The 16,598-nt window shown below is 37.7% G+C and overlaps 1 protein-coding gene across 2 annotated transcripts in view; it reads right to left on the reverse strand.

Annotated features, from left to right (window-relative positions):
- STAP1 (signal transducing adaptor family member 1) overlaps nucleotides 1-16,598 on the reverse strand; it is a 51,912-nt gene that overhangs the window by 18,844 nt on the left and 16,470 nt on the right. For both annotated transcript variants that reach the window (XM_033214552.1, XM_033214553.1), the window contains 4 exons: nucleotides 14,288-14,401; nucleotides 12,545-12,601; nucleotides 8,375-8,541; nucleotides 6,146-6,274 (listed from right to left, as the gene is read on the reverse strand). In XM_033214552.1, coding sequence (XP_033070443.1) covers nucleotides 6,146-6,274; nucleotides 8,375-8,541; nucleotides 12,545-12,601; nucleotides 14,288-14,401 — 467 coding nt within the window. The remainder of the gene's footprint in view (nucleotides 1-6,145; nucleotides 6,275-8,374; nucleotides 8,542-12,544; nucleotides 12,602-14,287; nucleotides 14,402-16,598) is intronic.

A 16,598-nucleotide genomic window follows, 5' to 3' on the forward strand; every position in this document is an offset into this window, starting at 1 on the left:
AGAAGCTGTCTAAAACAAAAGTGTTCATCAGGTTAAGCTAGGCACAGGGTCTTTCTACCTTTTTTAAAATCTCTTCTCCTTTCGTTTTCAGTTAGGACTGAAACTGAAGTCTTCTATTAAGGGGACTGTTCTCATCCAACATTATATCCAAATCACCTCTCAATTGGATATCACAATGGAAAACAGCTCATAAATTCCAATAACCTACTTTCAACATGGGATAAAACCCAACCAACCTAAGCATTCAGCATTCCTTAATGCTGAAATTTCAGAAATCAGTTGCAAGTTGGTAAAGGAAGCATTTTTGGACACAGAAGGTTATTATATAGTACCCTTTCAGAGTGGTTGTATCTGGCTTTATCTTTATCACATCATAATAAGATCTTCTTAATCAGACAGTTACTTTTGAAAACTCTACAATTTCAATTAGAATTCCTGTATTCCCATTAAATAAGGGATTGCTGTTTGTTGGAAGACTGATAGAAAACTTGGTTCAAATTCCGATTCTCTCATGTGGGTTCTCTGATCCTCCATTTTCTTCATCTATAAAATGGAGATGGTGCCTTGCCTCACGGGGCTGCTGTGAGTTAATGTTTGCAAAGCCCTTAGTACAGTGTCTGGTACATTTAACCACTCGGTAAATTATAATCATTTTTACTACTTCTTAAATGTATTGTTTTAATGTAGTTTCTGTGAGTCTGTCTCATCCTCTTCATTTGTAAAACATGGAAAATATTGTCTGTCTCAAAGTTTTTATTTTGCCTGAAGGAAATGTTCGCTAGTACTCAGCATAGGACCCACAAATGGTAACCTATAAGGAGAACAACGATTGTTGTTATTAAAAGCCATCATATCAGCCAGGCGCGGTGGCTCAAGCCTATAATTCCAGCACTTTGGGAGACCAAGGCGGGTGGATCACGAGGTCAGGAGATCGCGACCATCCTGGCTAACACGGTGAAACCCTGTCTCTACTAAAAATGCAAAAAAATAGCAGGGGGTGATGGCAGGCGCCTGTAGTCCCAACTACTCGGGAGGCGGAGGCAGGAGAATGGAGTGAACCCGGGAGGCGGAGCTTGCAGTGAGCCGAGATGGTGCCACTGCACTCCAGCCTATGAGACAGACTGAGGCCCCGTCTAAAAAAAAAAAAAAAAAAACGCCATCTTATCATCTCATCATCATCATCATCCATGGCGAAGCCATGGGAGGAAAAGTGGCAAAGGTCAACAAGGCATCTTGGAACTTTTGACTAATACAATGAAATTCTGGAACAGAAAGAGGTGGGAAAAAAAACTCCATTGAAGTTGCTTAGGTTTTGAATCTCTTTTTAGACATTGTGCTTTTCTTTCTTATTGTTTTGTTCTGCTTTTCCAAAGAAATAAAAAGAGATGAAAAAAACAAGATTGATAAAGATTGATAGAATTTGCTATATTAAGGTTTCGTTATGCTGACCTCAAAACAGAAGTAGCAAGTCTTTTTTTTTTTTTTTTGTTTAAGAAAAGGTGTTAAATGTTCTTAGCTTCTGACCTCAATTTTTGCAAATAAATAAATTTTGGGTAAATGTTTCCTACTGCTTCGTTAGCTAATGGCTTTCCAAAGTTTCCATCCTACTAGCTTGGTACCTAGTCATAACGTTTTCAAGAAAACCAAACCAAGCCATGAAGTTCTGTTGTAAGAACAGTTTTATGTCTTATGAATTCATGCACCACTGGGCTGGGTAAAGGTGGATGATAGTCTACACTGAGACAAGAGTCATCTGGTAATTTGGCATTGAATGGCTTTTGTTTATTCCTGAGAACAAGTCTTCCCTCCCACAGCTGCTCTGTTAACAGATGGAGATAATTTTATTTTCATGTACTGCTTTGTAAACCAACTTGTACTTTTCAGCTAATGTTTTACCAGACACAGTCATCTAACTTGCATGACTGAACTTTCTCCCATAACCTGTAAGAGAATGAATTGGTTTTGTGAGTAATACAAGTGCTTCCCAATAGCCAAGGTTTCTACCAAATTCTTTACATTAAGTTGTACCGTATAACAAGCTAAAATTCTAATACTCTGTACAACTGTTATCCTTTAAAATTAAGTGACCTGTTACATGGAAGATATTAAATTCAGGTACTCTGAAACACCTGTTTTGAGGCATTAGAGAACACATTTAACAAACTTTGACATCATAGATGGATTTGGCATGTAAGGAAAATTTGTGCAATACAGTTGATTTTTTCTTATCCACTTCCAGGTATAAACTATTTCTCAAAGCCTAAATAAGTGCATACTGACTCTAGTGTTAGAATGCTTTAGTTTAACCATATTTCTTGCTTTCCAAATATGAACTTTTGTAGGGAGAGAGTGATTAGTTTTATAAAATGTTGTAAGTTTTGATGACCATCAGCTAACAAAAGCATGAGTTTCTGTATGAATTCAAACTGAAAGTTAGCTTATTACATTTCGAATTATGCAACTTTGATATGAACTCCTTTTCCGTACTCTCTTATGAGCTTAACATATAACTTAAATACAATACAATTGTGAGTAAAAACTGTGACACTATATTCAAATCCTAAGTACAGAAAATCACTGTGTTTAGTCACACACCACGTCTGTAGCAGAAAGCAGTTATTTCTCATAGTTAATTGTATAGAAAATGTAATGAAAGAGTTGGACTAATCTAGACCACCTTAAAAGGGATCAGGCTGCTATTATGCAAGAAATATGCAGGTTTTTTTGTTTGTTTGTTTTGTTTTTGAGACAGAGTCTTGCTCTCTTGCCCAGGCTGGAGTGCAGTGGTGTAATTTGGCTCACTGCAACCTCCACCTCCCAAGTTCAAGCAATTCTCCTGCCTCAGCCTCCTGAGTAGCTGGGATTACAGGCACGTGCCACCACGCCCAGCTAATTTCTGTATTTTTAGTAGAGACCGGTTTTCACCATGTTGGTCAGGCTGGTCTCAAACTCCTGACCTCTTGATCTGCCTGCCTCGGCCTCCCAAAGTGCCGGGATTACAGGCGTGAGCCACCATGCCCGGCCGAAATATGCAGTCTTTAAGGAGCTATCAGATCTTGAGATTTTGTTCATTACATGCAGAATAGTAAGGCAGAGATCACGTGTAAATGGATCAACCACTCGATCTGACCAAGAAAGGAATGACATTAAGGAAAAGAAAAAAATCACTCTCTTTGGTGATCTAATTTTACTTTTAAGCAGTCAGATTATGTTTCTATTAAAAATCTGCTATCTCTTAATTTTTAATTCAATGTTACATCCTCTCATTTTTAAAAGTGGAAGTAAACGGTTAAGGATATGCTGTAGTTTATGTGATACACAATTTCCTAAATCCTGAAAAAGGACAAACATCTTGACCAGGATACACTAAAGAGAAAAATCCACTTTTCTCCTACAAATCATTCTCAGTTCACTGATATTTAATGGCAATCATGACAATAAGAAAAATGATTTCTTTTGGATTTGTATCAAGATAGTCAAGTAAATTATAAATCAAATCAGGTTGTAACTGAAAAATATATTATTTTTTACCATATTTCAATAGAGTTGAAAATCCATTAACTTAAAATGTTAGTTTATAATAAACAAAAAATAATGAAACCACAAGTTTAAGTTGACAGACATTCATTGTAGAAATATACACACAGAGATATACACACACACATTTCCTTATACAAAGAACCATGATCTGATTTACCATCTAACATTCTTGCCATCTGTTAAAGTGCCCATGACTAGTGGGTACGACAAGGATCTGTTTACTGGCAAGTGAATAAATCTTCCTGGGCTGTGGCTCACACTAGCAATGTAGACATAATGCCATGTTTTAAATTTGTCTCTGGAACTTGTTTCTTTTTAACTGTCGTTATTCACCATACGTGTCTTCATGTTTAGAATTATAGATATTTATGGGGTGGATTTGTAGATAGATTCCTTGATAGATACGTTACAGTATAAAATTTAATAAAATAATATTATCCCCATAAGGAATAGAAAATTCAAAAGTCAAATTTCTATTTATGCATGTATATTAAAGTCATTTATTGAATATTTTCTTTTCTTTCTTTTTTTTTTTTTATTTTTTGAGATGGACTCTTGCTCTGTCACCCAGATTGGAGTGCAGTGGCGCAATTTTGACTCACTGCAACCTCTGCCTTCCGGGTTCATGCCATTCTCCTGCCTCAGCCTCCCAAGTAGCTGGGACTACAGGCGCCCACCACCACGCCCGGCTAATTTTTTGTATTTTTAGTAGAGACAGGGTTTCACCGTGTTAGCCAGGGTGGGCTCGATCTCCTGACCTCGTGAGCCGCCCACCTAGGCCTCCCAAAGTGCTGGGATTACAGGCGTGAGCCACCGCACCCAGCTTATTGAATAGTTTCGTGTAGGACAAAACCTCGATATTTAAATTATATTATCAGTTGTGGAAGTATTAACTAAGCCAGAGTCCCCAATGAAGTGCAAGTTCTCATAGACTTTGAAAGCTGGAGTCTATTAAAAGATCTAAGTACCCTAACTACACAGAAAAATAACTTGCATTAAAGTGTTACTGACTTTATCAAAGTTAGACCGTTTTACCAGAAAAAAATTAGTAACCTTGACAAAGAGGCTCCTAAGTGGCCCTTTTTTATAAATAAGTCAGATTATGACAACAGTTCAGTGGCCTCTCATGTCATTCAAAGTAAAACCCTTGGCCGGGCGCGGTGGCTCAAGCCTGTAATCCCAGCACTTTGGGAGGCCGAGACGGGCGGATCACGAGGTCAGGAGATCGAGACCATCCTGGCTAACACGGTGAAACTCCGTCTCTACTAAAGATACAAAAACTAGCCGGGTGAGGTGGCAGGCGCCTGTAGTCCCAGCTACTCGGGAGGCTGAGGCAGGAGAATGGCGTAAACCCGGGAGGCGGAGCTTGCAGTGAGCTGAGATCCGGCCACTGCACTCCAGTCCGGGCGACAGAGCGAGACTCTGCCTCAAAAAAAATAAAAATAAAAAAAATAAAAAAAAAAAAAAAACAAAGTAAAACCCTTATCCCTACAATGATCTGTAGGGCTCTGAGTGATGTGTCCCTACCCCCACCTCTGGAATCTCCTCTCCTACCACTTTTCTCTGTGGTCGTTTCATTGCAGTCACAGCAGCCTTTTTCTTTTCTTGAACAAGTCAAACATTCTTCTGTCTCAAAGCATATGCACTTGCTGCCTGGAGCACTTTTGGCCCAGATATAGCTAAGATTTATTCTCTCACTTCCTTCAGCTCTCTGATTAAATCAGTTAATAAAGTAGGTCTTCCTTGACCACTCTGTATTAAAACAACCGCAACTCTAAAAATGTGCTCCCTTTATCACCACTGAGGGTTCCCGTCTCTCTCATCCTGCTTTATTTTACTTTATGGACCTTATTGCCACGTATTTTTAATTATGTGTTTAAGTCTATGTCTCCTTACAAAATTGTAAACTCATGGAAGATTGAAGCCAGGGATGTTTTCCTTTTTATATTTTTATTGCTAGACAACTCAAACTGAAAGAGAGATGTTTGTTTTTTTCACTGCTGTATTCTCAGTGCCTAGAGTATTGCTTGGCATATAGCAGTTGCTCAATAAATGTTTGTTGAATTGAATGAATGAACAATACAACTGTATCCAGGACCAAAATAATGTGTTATTCTTTCTTCTTCCCTGCCAATGTTAGCATTGGTTCAGTCTTTAGCATTGCTTTTATGACATTCCCTCCTATTCTTGTGTTCTTTTATTTTTTTTGAGACAGAGTCTTGCTCTGTCGCCCAGGCTGGAGTGCAGTGGCGTGATCTCGGTTCACCAACCTCTGCCTCCTGGGTTTAAGCAGTTCTTCTGCCTCAGCCTCCCGAGTAGCTAGGACTATAGGCACGTGCCACCACGCCTGGCTACTTTTTTGTATTTTTAGTAGAGATGGGGTTTCACTGTGTTACACAGGATGGTCTTGATCTGCTGACCTTGTGATCCATCTGCCTCAGCCTCCCAAAGTGCTGGGATTACAGGCGTGAGCCACTGTGCCTGGCCACTTATGTTCATATTTTTAGCCCCAACAAAACACATAGCAGGTGCTGATCTGGACTTGCATTAAGTGATACCATGCTTTTAAAAATTCCATACATTAAAAAAAAAAAATTAAACATACTCTATCTCCTGCCGGATAGTGATGGAGTAGTTTCTACTGTCACTACCAGGCCTCAGGATCATATTTCCCAAAGAAGGGTTCTTCTGGAGCATCTCAGTTGCCTCTTTCCGGGACACTGTATAAAAACATCTACAGAGGTAAGATAAAAAACAGAATTTTTTTTTTAACTGACAAAGATAATTACTTGAAAAAAATACTACCAAAATAACTTTGAGAGCTGCAGTTGTTAACTTTTCTTAAAACTTCTGGTTTGATTATTCCAATTATGTAATTACAATGATCTATTATTACAAGCTTGTGTCACTCTGTGTATGCTAACATTAAGGTCTTCCTTCCTTAATTCTTCCAAAGCCTTTTTATACAAAGAGAACCTGAAAAGTTATCTACTGATCAGTATATAATCATCATTACCAACAAGAATTAACAATGTATCCCCAGTCTCAGTTGATAAGTAGGTTCTTGGATAAATATTTATTGGGAGTTTCCTTTCAGCGATACAAAACGTCTGTAAATGTTTCTCTTTTATGGTCTAAGTTTTAAACAACTGATATTTAAATATGTTTGCACTCATTTCTTTTGGTGTAATATGTCTTTCTATGGCATTGTTGTTATTTTTATGTGCAAAATAAAAAAAGCACTTCTCATTTTTATAATATACACATGCTCCTTGAATTATGATAGGATTATATCCCAGTAAACCCACTGTAAGTTGAAAATATCATAAGCTGAAAATGCATTTAATACACATAACCTGCTGAATATCATAGCTTAGCCTAGCCTACCTTAAAAATGCTTAGAATACTTACATTAGCCTATCGATGAGCAAAATCATCTAACACAAAGCTTATTTATAATAAAATGTTGAATGTCTCATGCAATTTATTGAATACTATACTGAAAGTGAAAAACAGAATGGTGTATGGGTACTAGAAAAGTAGAGTTTATACTGAATGCATATTGCATTTGCATCATCTTAAAGTCAAAAAGTCATTTAACCATTGTTCAACTTACACAGACCACCTGTACATCGTAGTCAAGAAAATATATAGTTATATTCATAGAAAAAAAAAAAAAACTCATAGAAAAGATCTGGTAGAAGGCTGGGCATGGTGGCTCACACCTGTAACCCCAGGACTTTGGTAGGCCAAGGCGGGTGGATCACGTGAGCTCAAGAGTTCAAGACCAGCCTGAGCAACATGGCAAAACCCTGTCTCTACAAAAATACAAAAATTAGCCAGGTGCAGTGGCAGGTGCCTGTGGTCCCAGCTACTCAGGAGGCCAAGGCATGGGAATCGTTTGAGACCCAGAGGTGGAGATTGCAGTGAGCTGAGATCGTGCTGCTGCACTCCAGCCTGGATAACAGAATGAGACGCTGTCTCAAAAAAAAAAAAAAAAAAAAAAAAAACCAAAAATGTTAATAGCAATTATCTCTGAGTGGTGGAACAAGGAATGATTTTAATCTTTCATATGTAATAAACGTATATTACTTGTTTTATTGAGAAAAGAGAAAAATTAGCAGTCCGTGTGACTTTTAATCAATCCATCAGTTGCTGGTGGTTTCAGGTAAAAATGATGGTAGTCAGGTTTCAGTGATTGTAGCACAGATATAGTATGCAACAGAACCGGATGTCAAACGGTACCAGGACAAGTTTTATTGACAACACCACCAAGATTCCTGGAGGAAAGAGCTCAGAATCTTTTCAATAATATAAAAAATAAATGTAGGACGTTGGTGAATTTAGCATTTTCTGCACCTCTTTATTTTTCCAATACCTTAAACATTTTATACAAGGCCTTTGACAAAGTACAAGCTCGATGACTACTCACTAATTGGTCAGTTGAATAGAACATTCTAGATATTGAAAATTTATTGGTATAATTTTATCATAGAAAATCAGTCAATCATAGAGTTTGCATAGTGAAAAAATATCTTTTCCTGCCTTCTTCATAGGAGTTTTTATTTAGGTGTGAGCTCTGGAAAGAGTATCTATTTGTTCTAAAGATGTGGGTGGAGGGGATTTCCTGTGTGGTAAGATGGTTAGTTCAAATCTGCATTTTGTTCATCATGACATAGAAGAGGAAATGTGGCGTGTACTCAGAGATATACAGTTTATCCCCAAGACTGCATATTGTCCCTGGTTTAGCAAGAGCAAGTGGCTAACTCTCCTTGATAATTAGAAATTAGTTTTAACAATTGAATGAACAAACTGCAGTACATTGTGCACTTACGCTGGCATAGGGTTCAGTACATCCACATAATCTTCAGTTGGTTCCTTCTCTTTTTCCACAGATGTACTCTGCTCTGTCTCAATCCTCCTTTTCTTTTCTCTCTCTAGGACTTCATGTAATTTAATTACTTGCCCAGGTAGGAGTGACACATTTTGGGGAACTGACAGCTGAAACCAATTAAAAGAGTAGGCAGGCAAGAAAACAGCTTAATAACTTACAACTTTAGTAAAGATGAACCTGTTCTGATCCTACAGGACTGCAGTTACCTGACAGAGGTGAGTGAGTAGGGAATAAGGTAATAAGAAACAGAGGATTTTAGTCTAGGGTGGGTGTCTCAGAACTGCCTCTGCACCAACTACAACCTGCACAGAGTGCCTACCCTTCTTCCAAGGAATTTTCCTTTTGGTTTGGCCCCAAAGCAAAGAATACCCTACCTTGCACTAAAAGCTAATTCAAGTAACAACAAACCTCATATTTTTCATTCTGAGCTCACTAGTTCATCAATGCCAGGGAAGTTCCAGAACACCTTCAAGGTACCTTACTCTCTCATAAGTAATCTGAAATGATTTCCCCCAGCTATGTGGCAACATGGGATTCAGATGGAACTGTTCATTAGATGACTGAAGAGCGGCAGTCAGAGGTCTCTATTTTGTGTCTGTGGTGTGTTTCAAACATTCATTCACATGTTAGAATTATGATATTTCTACTTATTTGTTGGTTTTGTGGTAGTTGTTACCTTTCCTAGAGATGTATTTCATATTGACTTACCTATATATATCCTTCTGATTTATATTCATACCTCCAATTTTGACCTCATTATGACCAGCTCTGTGCTCTTGAAAGGTGTAGTTTGAATGGTAGGATATATTTTGTATGTGACACTAGCGAGTCTGTATTTGGAGGCAGCCTTATGTGATTATCACCTTTATCTTCAGAGAAAGGTGCATGCTTTCCAGGAGGTATACAAGAAAGTTCATTAGAGTATGGGAAGAAAACATTATAACTTCACTTTCTATTAAGTTACTATTTCACTAATTTGTATTATTATATATGTTTTAATATGTGTACAAGTACATATAAAATTTACATAAACATTTACTAATAGGGATATACAATAAAAAAGGCTTAGAGACATTTTTAGATAACTAAGCTAATAACCAGTAAAACAATTTCCATATATACCAGAAAAAAATAAAATAATGGGGAAAAATACCTAATGAAACACATATCTTTATTAATTGACTATTATAGCTCAAGCATTGTACATGTTGTATTGCAACTCCTCACAGAAATGCTGCAAAGTACTGTTACACGGGAGGGCGTAGTGGCTCATGCTTGTAATCCCAACACTTTGGGAGGGCAAGGCAGGTGGATCACTTGAGGTCAAGAGTTCAAGATCAGCTGGCCAACATTGTGAAACCTGTCTCTACTAAAAATACAAAAATTTTGGGTGACATGTGCCTGTAATCCCAGGTACTTGGGAGGCTGAGGCAGGAGGAATGCTTGAACCTGGGAGGCGGAGGTTGCAGTGAGCCGAGATCAAGTCACTGCACTCCAGCCTGGGCGACAGAGCAAGACTCCATCTCAAAAAAAAAAAAAGAAATGGTATTATTATCCCCAGTTTACAAATGGTGATATAGTTTGGATATGTGTTCCCACCAAAGCTCATGTTGAATTAGCCCCAGTGTTGGAGGTGAGGCCTGGTGGGAGGTGTTTAGGTCATGGGGATGAGTCTCTCATGGCTTCGTGCTTTTCTTATGTTAGTGGGTGAATTCTTGTGAGATCTAGTCTTTTAAAAGTGTGTGGTACCTTCTCCCCACTCTCGGTCTTTCCTACTCTCGCCATGTGACATGTCTGCTCCCCCTTCACCTTGTGCCGTGAGTAAAAGCTCCTTGAGGCCCTTCCCAGAAGCTGAGCAGATGCTGGTACCATGCTTCCTGTACAGCCTGCAGAACTATTATAATTTCTTTATAAATTACCCAGTCTTAGGTATTTCTTTATGACAATGCAAGAATGGCCTAATACAAATGGAAAAAAAAAATCAAGCTCAGAAAGATTAAATAACTAATCCAGAGTCACATAGCTAGTAAGTTGTGGAACCAGGACCCAAAATGGGGTTTATTTGATTCAAAAGCAATGTCTCCATGCTTTCAACTACATACAGTCTGAGCTGCTCTCACTTCTCTACTAAAGTTATCCTAATAACAACCTACTGTAAATTGTTCATATGCCATGATCTGGAATCATAACACAAAACAACATTTACAGAGTACAAAATTAAGGCAGCTTGTCCTCTCTTAAAAATTCACATAGGCTGGGCATGGTGGCTCACACCTGTAATCCCAGCACTTTGGGAGGCCGAGGCAGGAGGATCACTTGAGGTCAGGAGTTTGAGACCAGCATGGCCAACATGGTGAAACCCCATCTCTACTAAAAACATTTTTTAAAAAACTTAGCCGGGCATGGTGGTAGGTACCTGTAATCCCAGCTACCTGGGAGGCTAAGGCAGGAGAATTGCTTGAACTCAGGAGGTGGAGGTTACGGTGAGCCAAGCTTTCACTACTGCACTCCAGCCTGGGTGATAGAGTGAGACTCCATCTCAAAAAAAAAAAAAAAAAATCATCATAAATTTTATCTTATATTCAGTTACTTATTTATGTGTGTGTTTTAATATAAAAATAATGCTTTTTATTCTTCCTCCAGGAAAGAAACTAAAAACAATGTTTAGCCAAAGCTTTATACGTACTTAGTGTACCAGGAAGATGCAACAAGTTTTTGCCAGTGTTTTTAGTGTACTCATTGACACTTAGTCACATACACCCTTGGGATAGTTATACCCGGTATTGGAAGCACCATACCACACAGTGATACTTTCAACAACAGAGGGAAAGAGTGCAATTCCGCAGGATTTCTTCCTCTCCCTCTCAGAAGTCAACATGTTCTTCACATCTTTAACTGGTCCACTTTTCTAGCCTCATATAGCTTCCCTACACAGTAGTTGAACCTCTAACTTTTACCTGTTACTGGCTGAAATAAAGAACCTCCATCCATCAGCTTGGTAAAGTGCAGTGCTTATTTCAGATGACTGCAATGGCTTACTTAGAAACTAGCTTTGGATAGAATCTGTGTTTAACTGACTCTAACAAACACAGTTTTTATATCCTTTTAAATTACTAGAGAACGTGGTGCTCCTTGGGAGGCTGGTTATCAAAGAACCTCATATTTCCAAGGCAATTGCTACAGTGGCTTTATTTAAAGTAACAGACATTATCTGACTGCAAGAGTTAACTCTAAGCAGTAGATCTTACTATTTGCCTCTGATAAAACACCACAAAATTGAACAGGTAAGTATCCTGTTGCTTTAAGACTCACTAAAGAAATGTTTAAAGGTGAGTTTTCATTTTTGTGGTCTCTCCCTGTTACATTGTCTATGTTATTTATAAAATTCATCTTGTCTAGCATTCTATAAATATGTATTAAATAAATAAAAAAGAAATCGGAGGCCAGGCGCAGTGGCTCACACCTGTAATCCCAGTACTTTGGGAGGCCGAAGCAGGCAGATCACTTGAGGCCAGGAGTTCCTAACCAACCTGGCCAACATGATGAAACCTCGTCTCTACTAAAAATACAGAAATTGGCTGGGCATGATGGTGCATGCCTATAATCCCAGCTACTTGAGAGGCTGAAGCAGGAGAAGCACTTGAACTCTGGAGGTGGAGGTTGCAGTGAGCCAAATTACACCACTGCACTCTAGCCTGGGTGACATAGTGAGACCCCATCTCAAAAAAAAACAACAAAAAAAGAAGTTGGAAAGTATTTTCAAACATGCTGTATTAGCTACAAATATCAGAATATACAAAGGACCACTGAGTCAAACAGATAAGACCAAAAAGTAGATCTCCTTTACCACCTATTACTCCCTAACGAATTGCCTTATTTTCTTCATTACAATTATCACAATGTGAAATGATCATCTGTTTACTTGTTTACTTTCTCCCTCTCCACCACCTGATGAAAATATAACGTTCATAAGTAAGTGCAAGTGTTTAGGTCTATCTTTTTCAATTGCTATATCTTCAGCCACTTTCACTCTGCATGGTTCATAGGGTGTTCAGCAGATATTTGTTGGAAAAAAAAAAAAGAATCAATCAAAACCAGTGAGCTTCTTACCTCTGTTACCGTAAGAATGAAGCCTCTCCATTCTTCCCCACTTTCTGTGTTCTCTGTCTAAAGTTGAAGACAAAAACAGATAAAGCCAAAGAAGGAAACACATGAGTGACTGAGCATAAAATAAATAATTATGGCTGAGCCTAAAATAGATAATTCATTTTCTTTTTTTGGCTTAGAATTACTAATGTGTATTTTTTATGAAATATTTCAATACTATTTTCTTTTGTCAGAAGACGTATAGCTGTAATCTCTTTGCTTACTTAAAACAAATGAACATGTACGAATTTACTCAAAAAAAATTAAATGTTAGAAAACTTACTTTTGCAGTATGTCAGTTCACAGTGACTCTCTCCATTAGCAGTTAAAATGGACTGGCTTTAAATTCAGGACAACTAAATTTGGAAGTAGAAACTTCCAATTCTTAGCTGTAAATACTATTACTTGTTATTACCAATAACAATACCAGGCCAGGGTTGGTAGCTCATGTGTGTAGTCTCAGCGATTTGGGAGGCTGAGGTGGGAGGACCACTTGAGCTCAGGGATTTGAGACCAGCCTGGGCAACATGGTGAAACCCCGTCTCTACAAAAAATACAAAAAATACAAAAAATTATCCTGGTGTGGTGGTGTCAGCTACTTGAGAGGCTAAGGTAGGAAAGTTGCTTGAACCTGAAAGGTCAAGACTGCAGCCAACATGTTTTGAGCACTGTTAGTGGTAGCTACTGTTCTAAGCACTTCACAGGTATTACTTGATTTAACCTTCAAGACAACTTGGCAAAAGGTCCTATTATTTTTGCTTGTTTGATGGTTTTACAGATTTATTCATTTAACATATATTTACTAAGTACCTTTAAGTGCTAAGCACTATTCTACGCACTGGTTTATATCAGGGAACGAAACAAAAATCCTTGTACTCATGGAGTTTAGGGTCTAGCAAGGAATGATAAATAATAAACATAATAGTAAATTTTATAGTGTCAAAAAGAAAGAAATGAGAAAAATTAAAAGTACAGCAGGGTAAGAGAGATTAGGAGTGCAACTAGAGGGTAGGAGGGGGGAAAAGGTTGCCACTGTAATAAAGTGGTCCAGGTAGGCCTTGATGAGGGGGTTTCATCTGAGCAAAGACTTACTTCTGAGTGAAGAAACAAAGACACAAAAAGGGTAAGTAACTTGCCTATAATCACAATGAATGAATAAAACAGCCCAAATTCAGACGCAAGTATCCGACACCAATCCTATGCTCTTCACCATCATATCTGCAAATCATCTGGGAGCTTGCTTAAAATATAGGTTTTGGGTTGGGGAATGGGTGGCCTATTTCCTTAGTACAGGTGATTCCTGTTACACTAAAGTTTAGACCAGTGCTTTTCAAGGTCAATCAGTAATCTCCCAGGAAAAGTCTCCGAGTATATCTTATTTAATACATGTTGTTCTCTTTATGTTATTACTGTAGTTACTGGTTGACTTTTATTGGCTGATTCAAGAACAACCTTAACAAACACCAGGTGGGATCCCTGACTTTGTCAGAGCGCAGGAGTATCTGGTTTCGTGGTCCTTGTATGCTAAACAAGTGACCATGTCTTTTATATTCCAATTCAGAAAACTAGCTCTTGGCCAGACGCAAGCAAAAAATATTAATAAAGTATAAGACTTAGCCTGTCTTACAATTTCTCTTTAGCCACTGAATGTGAAGAATGTTATTTATAACCACAACCCTTTACAGACTACTGTTTCTCCTCACTCACCTTCAGTTGTACTTCCTCTTTCGGCAAAACAAGGGTGAATTTCGCACAATTCTTTTCAGTTGAATTCTGCTCAGTAAGGCATGTGAGGTCTATTATGTCTAATTTGTCAATATACTGCAAAGATAAAGGAAGATCACATTACATTATTTCATGGGTAGTACGTATTAGTTCTAGCAGGAAGCAAAATAAGTAATAGCTTCCTTTCAACTGAATAGTACTTTGTATGATACCCTGGTTTTCCTAATCCCAGAGGACATGTGAAAATGTATTATGTGGTGGTGTGCTGAACCTGGCTCACATGGGTTTGCAAAAGCCAATTGTTAAATTTTCAGGAATTTTGAAAGCAGGTTGTTAAACACAGCCATTATTTTAAAAAATCGAATTATATAAACATACCAGTAAATAAATTACATTCAAAGCAAAAGTAATTAAAACAAATTTGTTACATTCTAATTGTATTTCTATATTTTACTGTTCTCTATGTTCTTAAGGTTATTTACATCTTCATTTCTGTATGGTGAAAATACCATATAATACTGTACTACTGTGCTTTTCTTCCCAACTACATGTTCAGTGAGGTCATAGTGATAGGTTGAAATCAGCCATGGTAGGAGTATTTTACACCATGGAAATTGGTAACCCTTACAAATCAAGCTTGATTTATTATTTTGTTGATGTCCAGGGGCAGCACTTTTTTTCTGCAAAAGGCCAAACAGTACCTACTTCAGGCACACATACAGCCTGTTGCACATTCTTTGTTTTTGTTTTTTTCTTTAGAAGCACTTTAAACATATAAAGACATTCTTAGCTCAAACACTGAACAAAATCAGACCATAGGCCAGAATTGGCCCATCATCCAGATTATTGGCCCCTGGGGTAGGCTTTAAAAAGTAAAGGAAAAAATGTTAATACGCAGATGAGATAGGTTTGTTGTGTCTGAATCTGTTTCACTGTAAATAGAACAAAAATTACAAAACATTCTTCCAATTCAGCAAAGAAATTGCTCACATTTATTGATTTTAATAAATGCATGATGTTTTGACATACATTATTGTTTTACTTTCTTTTTACTCTTTAATGTAAATGAAAATATTCGACAATATTCATGTCAAATATCATATTTAATGATAATAAATATATTATAGAAATAGATTTAAATACCATTTAAATCTCCATCTGTCAAATTATGATTGAATTACACTGACAGTTGCTTACCAATGCAAAAGTTAGGCAAAAATCAAGGAAAGCATTCTGTGAGAATGAATTGTCTGTATGAACATTACAATAAAGACTATTGTGAACATTTTTTCATGTGCCTGTTGGCTGTATGAATGTCTTCTTTTGAGAAATGTCTGTTCATATCCTTTCCCCACTTTTTGATGGGTTGTTTGTTTTTTTCTTGTAAATTTGGTTGAGTTCTTTGTAGGTTCTGGATATCAGCCCTTTGTCAGATGAGTAGATTGCAAAAATTTTCTCCCATTCTGTAGGTTGCCTGTTCACTCTGATGGTAGTTTATTTTGCTGTGTGGAAGCTCTTTAGTTTAATTAGATCCCATTTGTCAATTTTGGCTTTTGCTGCCATTGCTTTTGGTGTTTTAGACATGAAGTCCTTGCCCATGCCAATGTCCTGAATGGTACTACCTAGGTTTTCTTCTAGGTTTTTATGGTATTAGGTCTAACATTTAAGTCTCTAATCCATCTTGAATTAATTTTCGTATAAGGAGTAAGGAAAGGATCCAGTTTCAGCTTTCTACTTATGGCTAGCCAATTTTCCCAGCACCATTTATTAAATAGGGAATCCTTCCCCATTTCTTGTTTCTCTCAGGTTTGTCAAAGATCAGATGGCTGTAGATGTGTGGTATTATTTCTGAGGACTCTGTTCTGTTCCATTGGTCTATTTCTCTGTTTTGGTACCAGTACCATGCTGTTTTGGTTACTGTAGCCTTGTAGTATAGTTTGAAGTCAGGTAGCGTGAGGCCTCCAGCTTTGTTCTTTTGACTTAGAATTGTCTTGGCAATGCGGGCTCTTTTTTGGTTCCATGTGAACTTTAAAGCCGTTTTTTCCAATTCTGTGAAGAAAGTCATTGGTAGCTTGATGGGGATGGCATTGAATCTATAAATCACCTTGGGCAGTATGGCCATTTTCACGATATTGATTCTTCCTATCCAAGAGCATGGTATGTTCTTCCATTTGTTTGTGTCCTCTTCTATTTCACTGAGCAGTGGTTTGTAGTTCTCCTTGAAGAGATCCTTTACATCCCTTGTAAGTTGGATTCCTAGGTATTTTATTCTCTTTGAAGCAATTGTGAATGG

Source organism: Trachypithecus francoisi, unplaced genomic scaffold, assembly GCF_009764315.1.
Source record: "Trachypithecus francoisi isolate TF-2019V2 unplaced genomic scaffold, Tfra_2.0 Lachesis_group1, whole genome shotgun sequence".
Classification (NCBI taxonomy): domain Eukaryota; kingdom Metazoa; phylum Chordata; class Mammalia; order Primates; family Cercopithecidae; genus Trachypithecus; species Trachypithecus francoisi.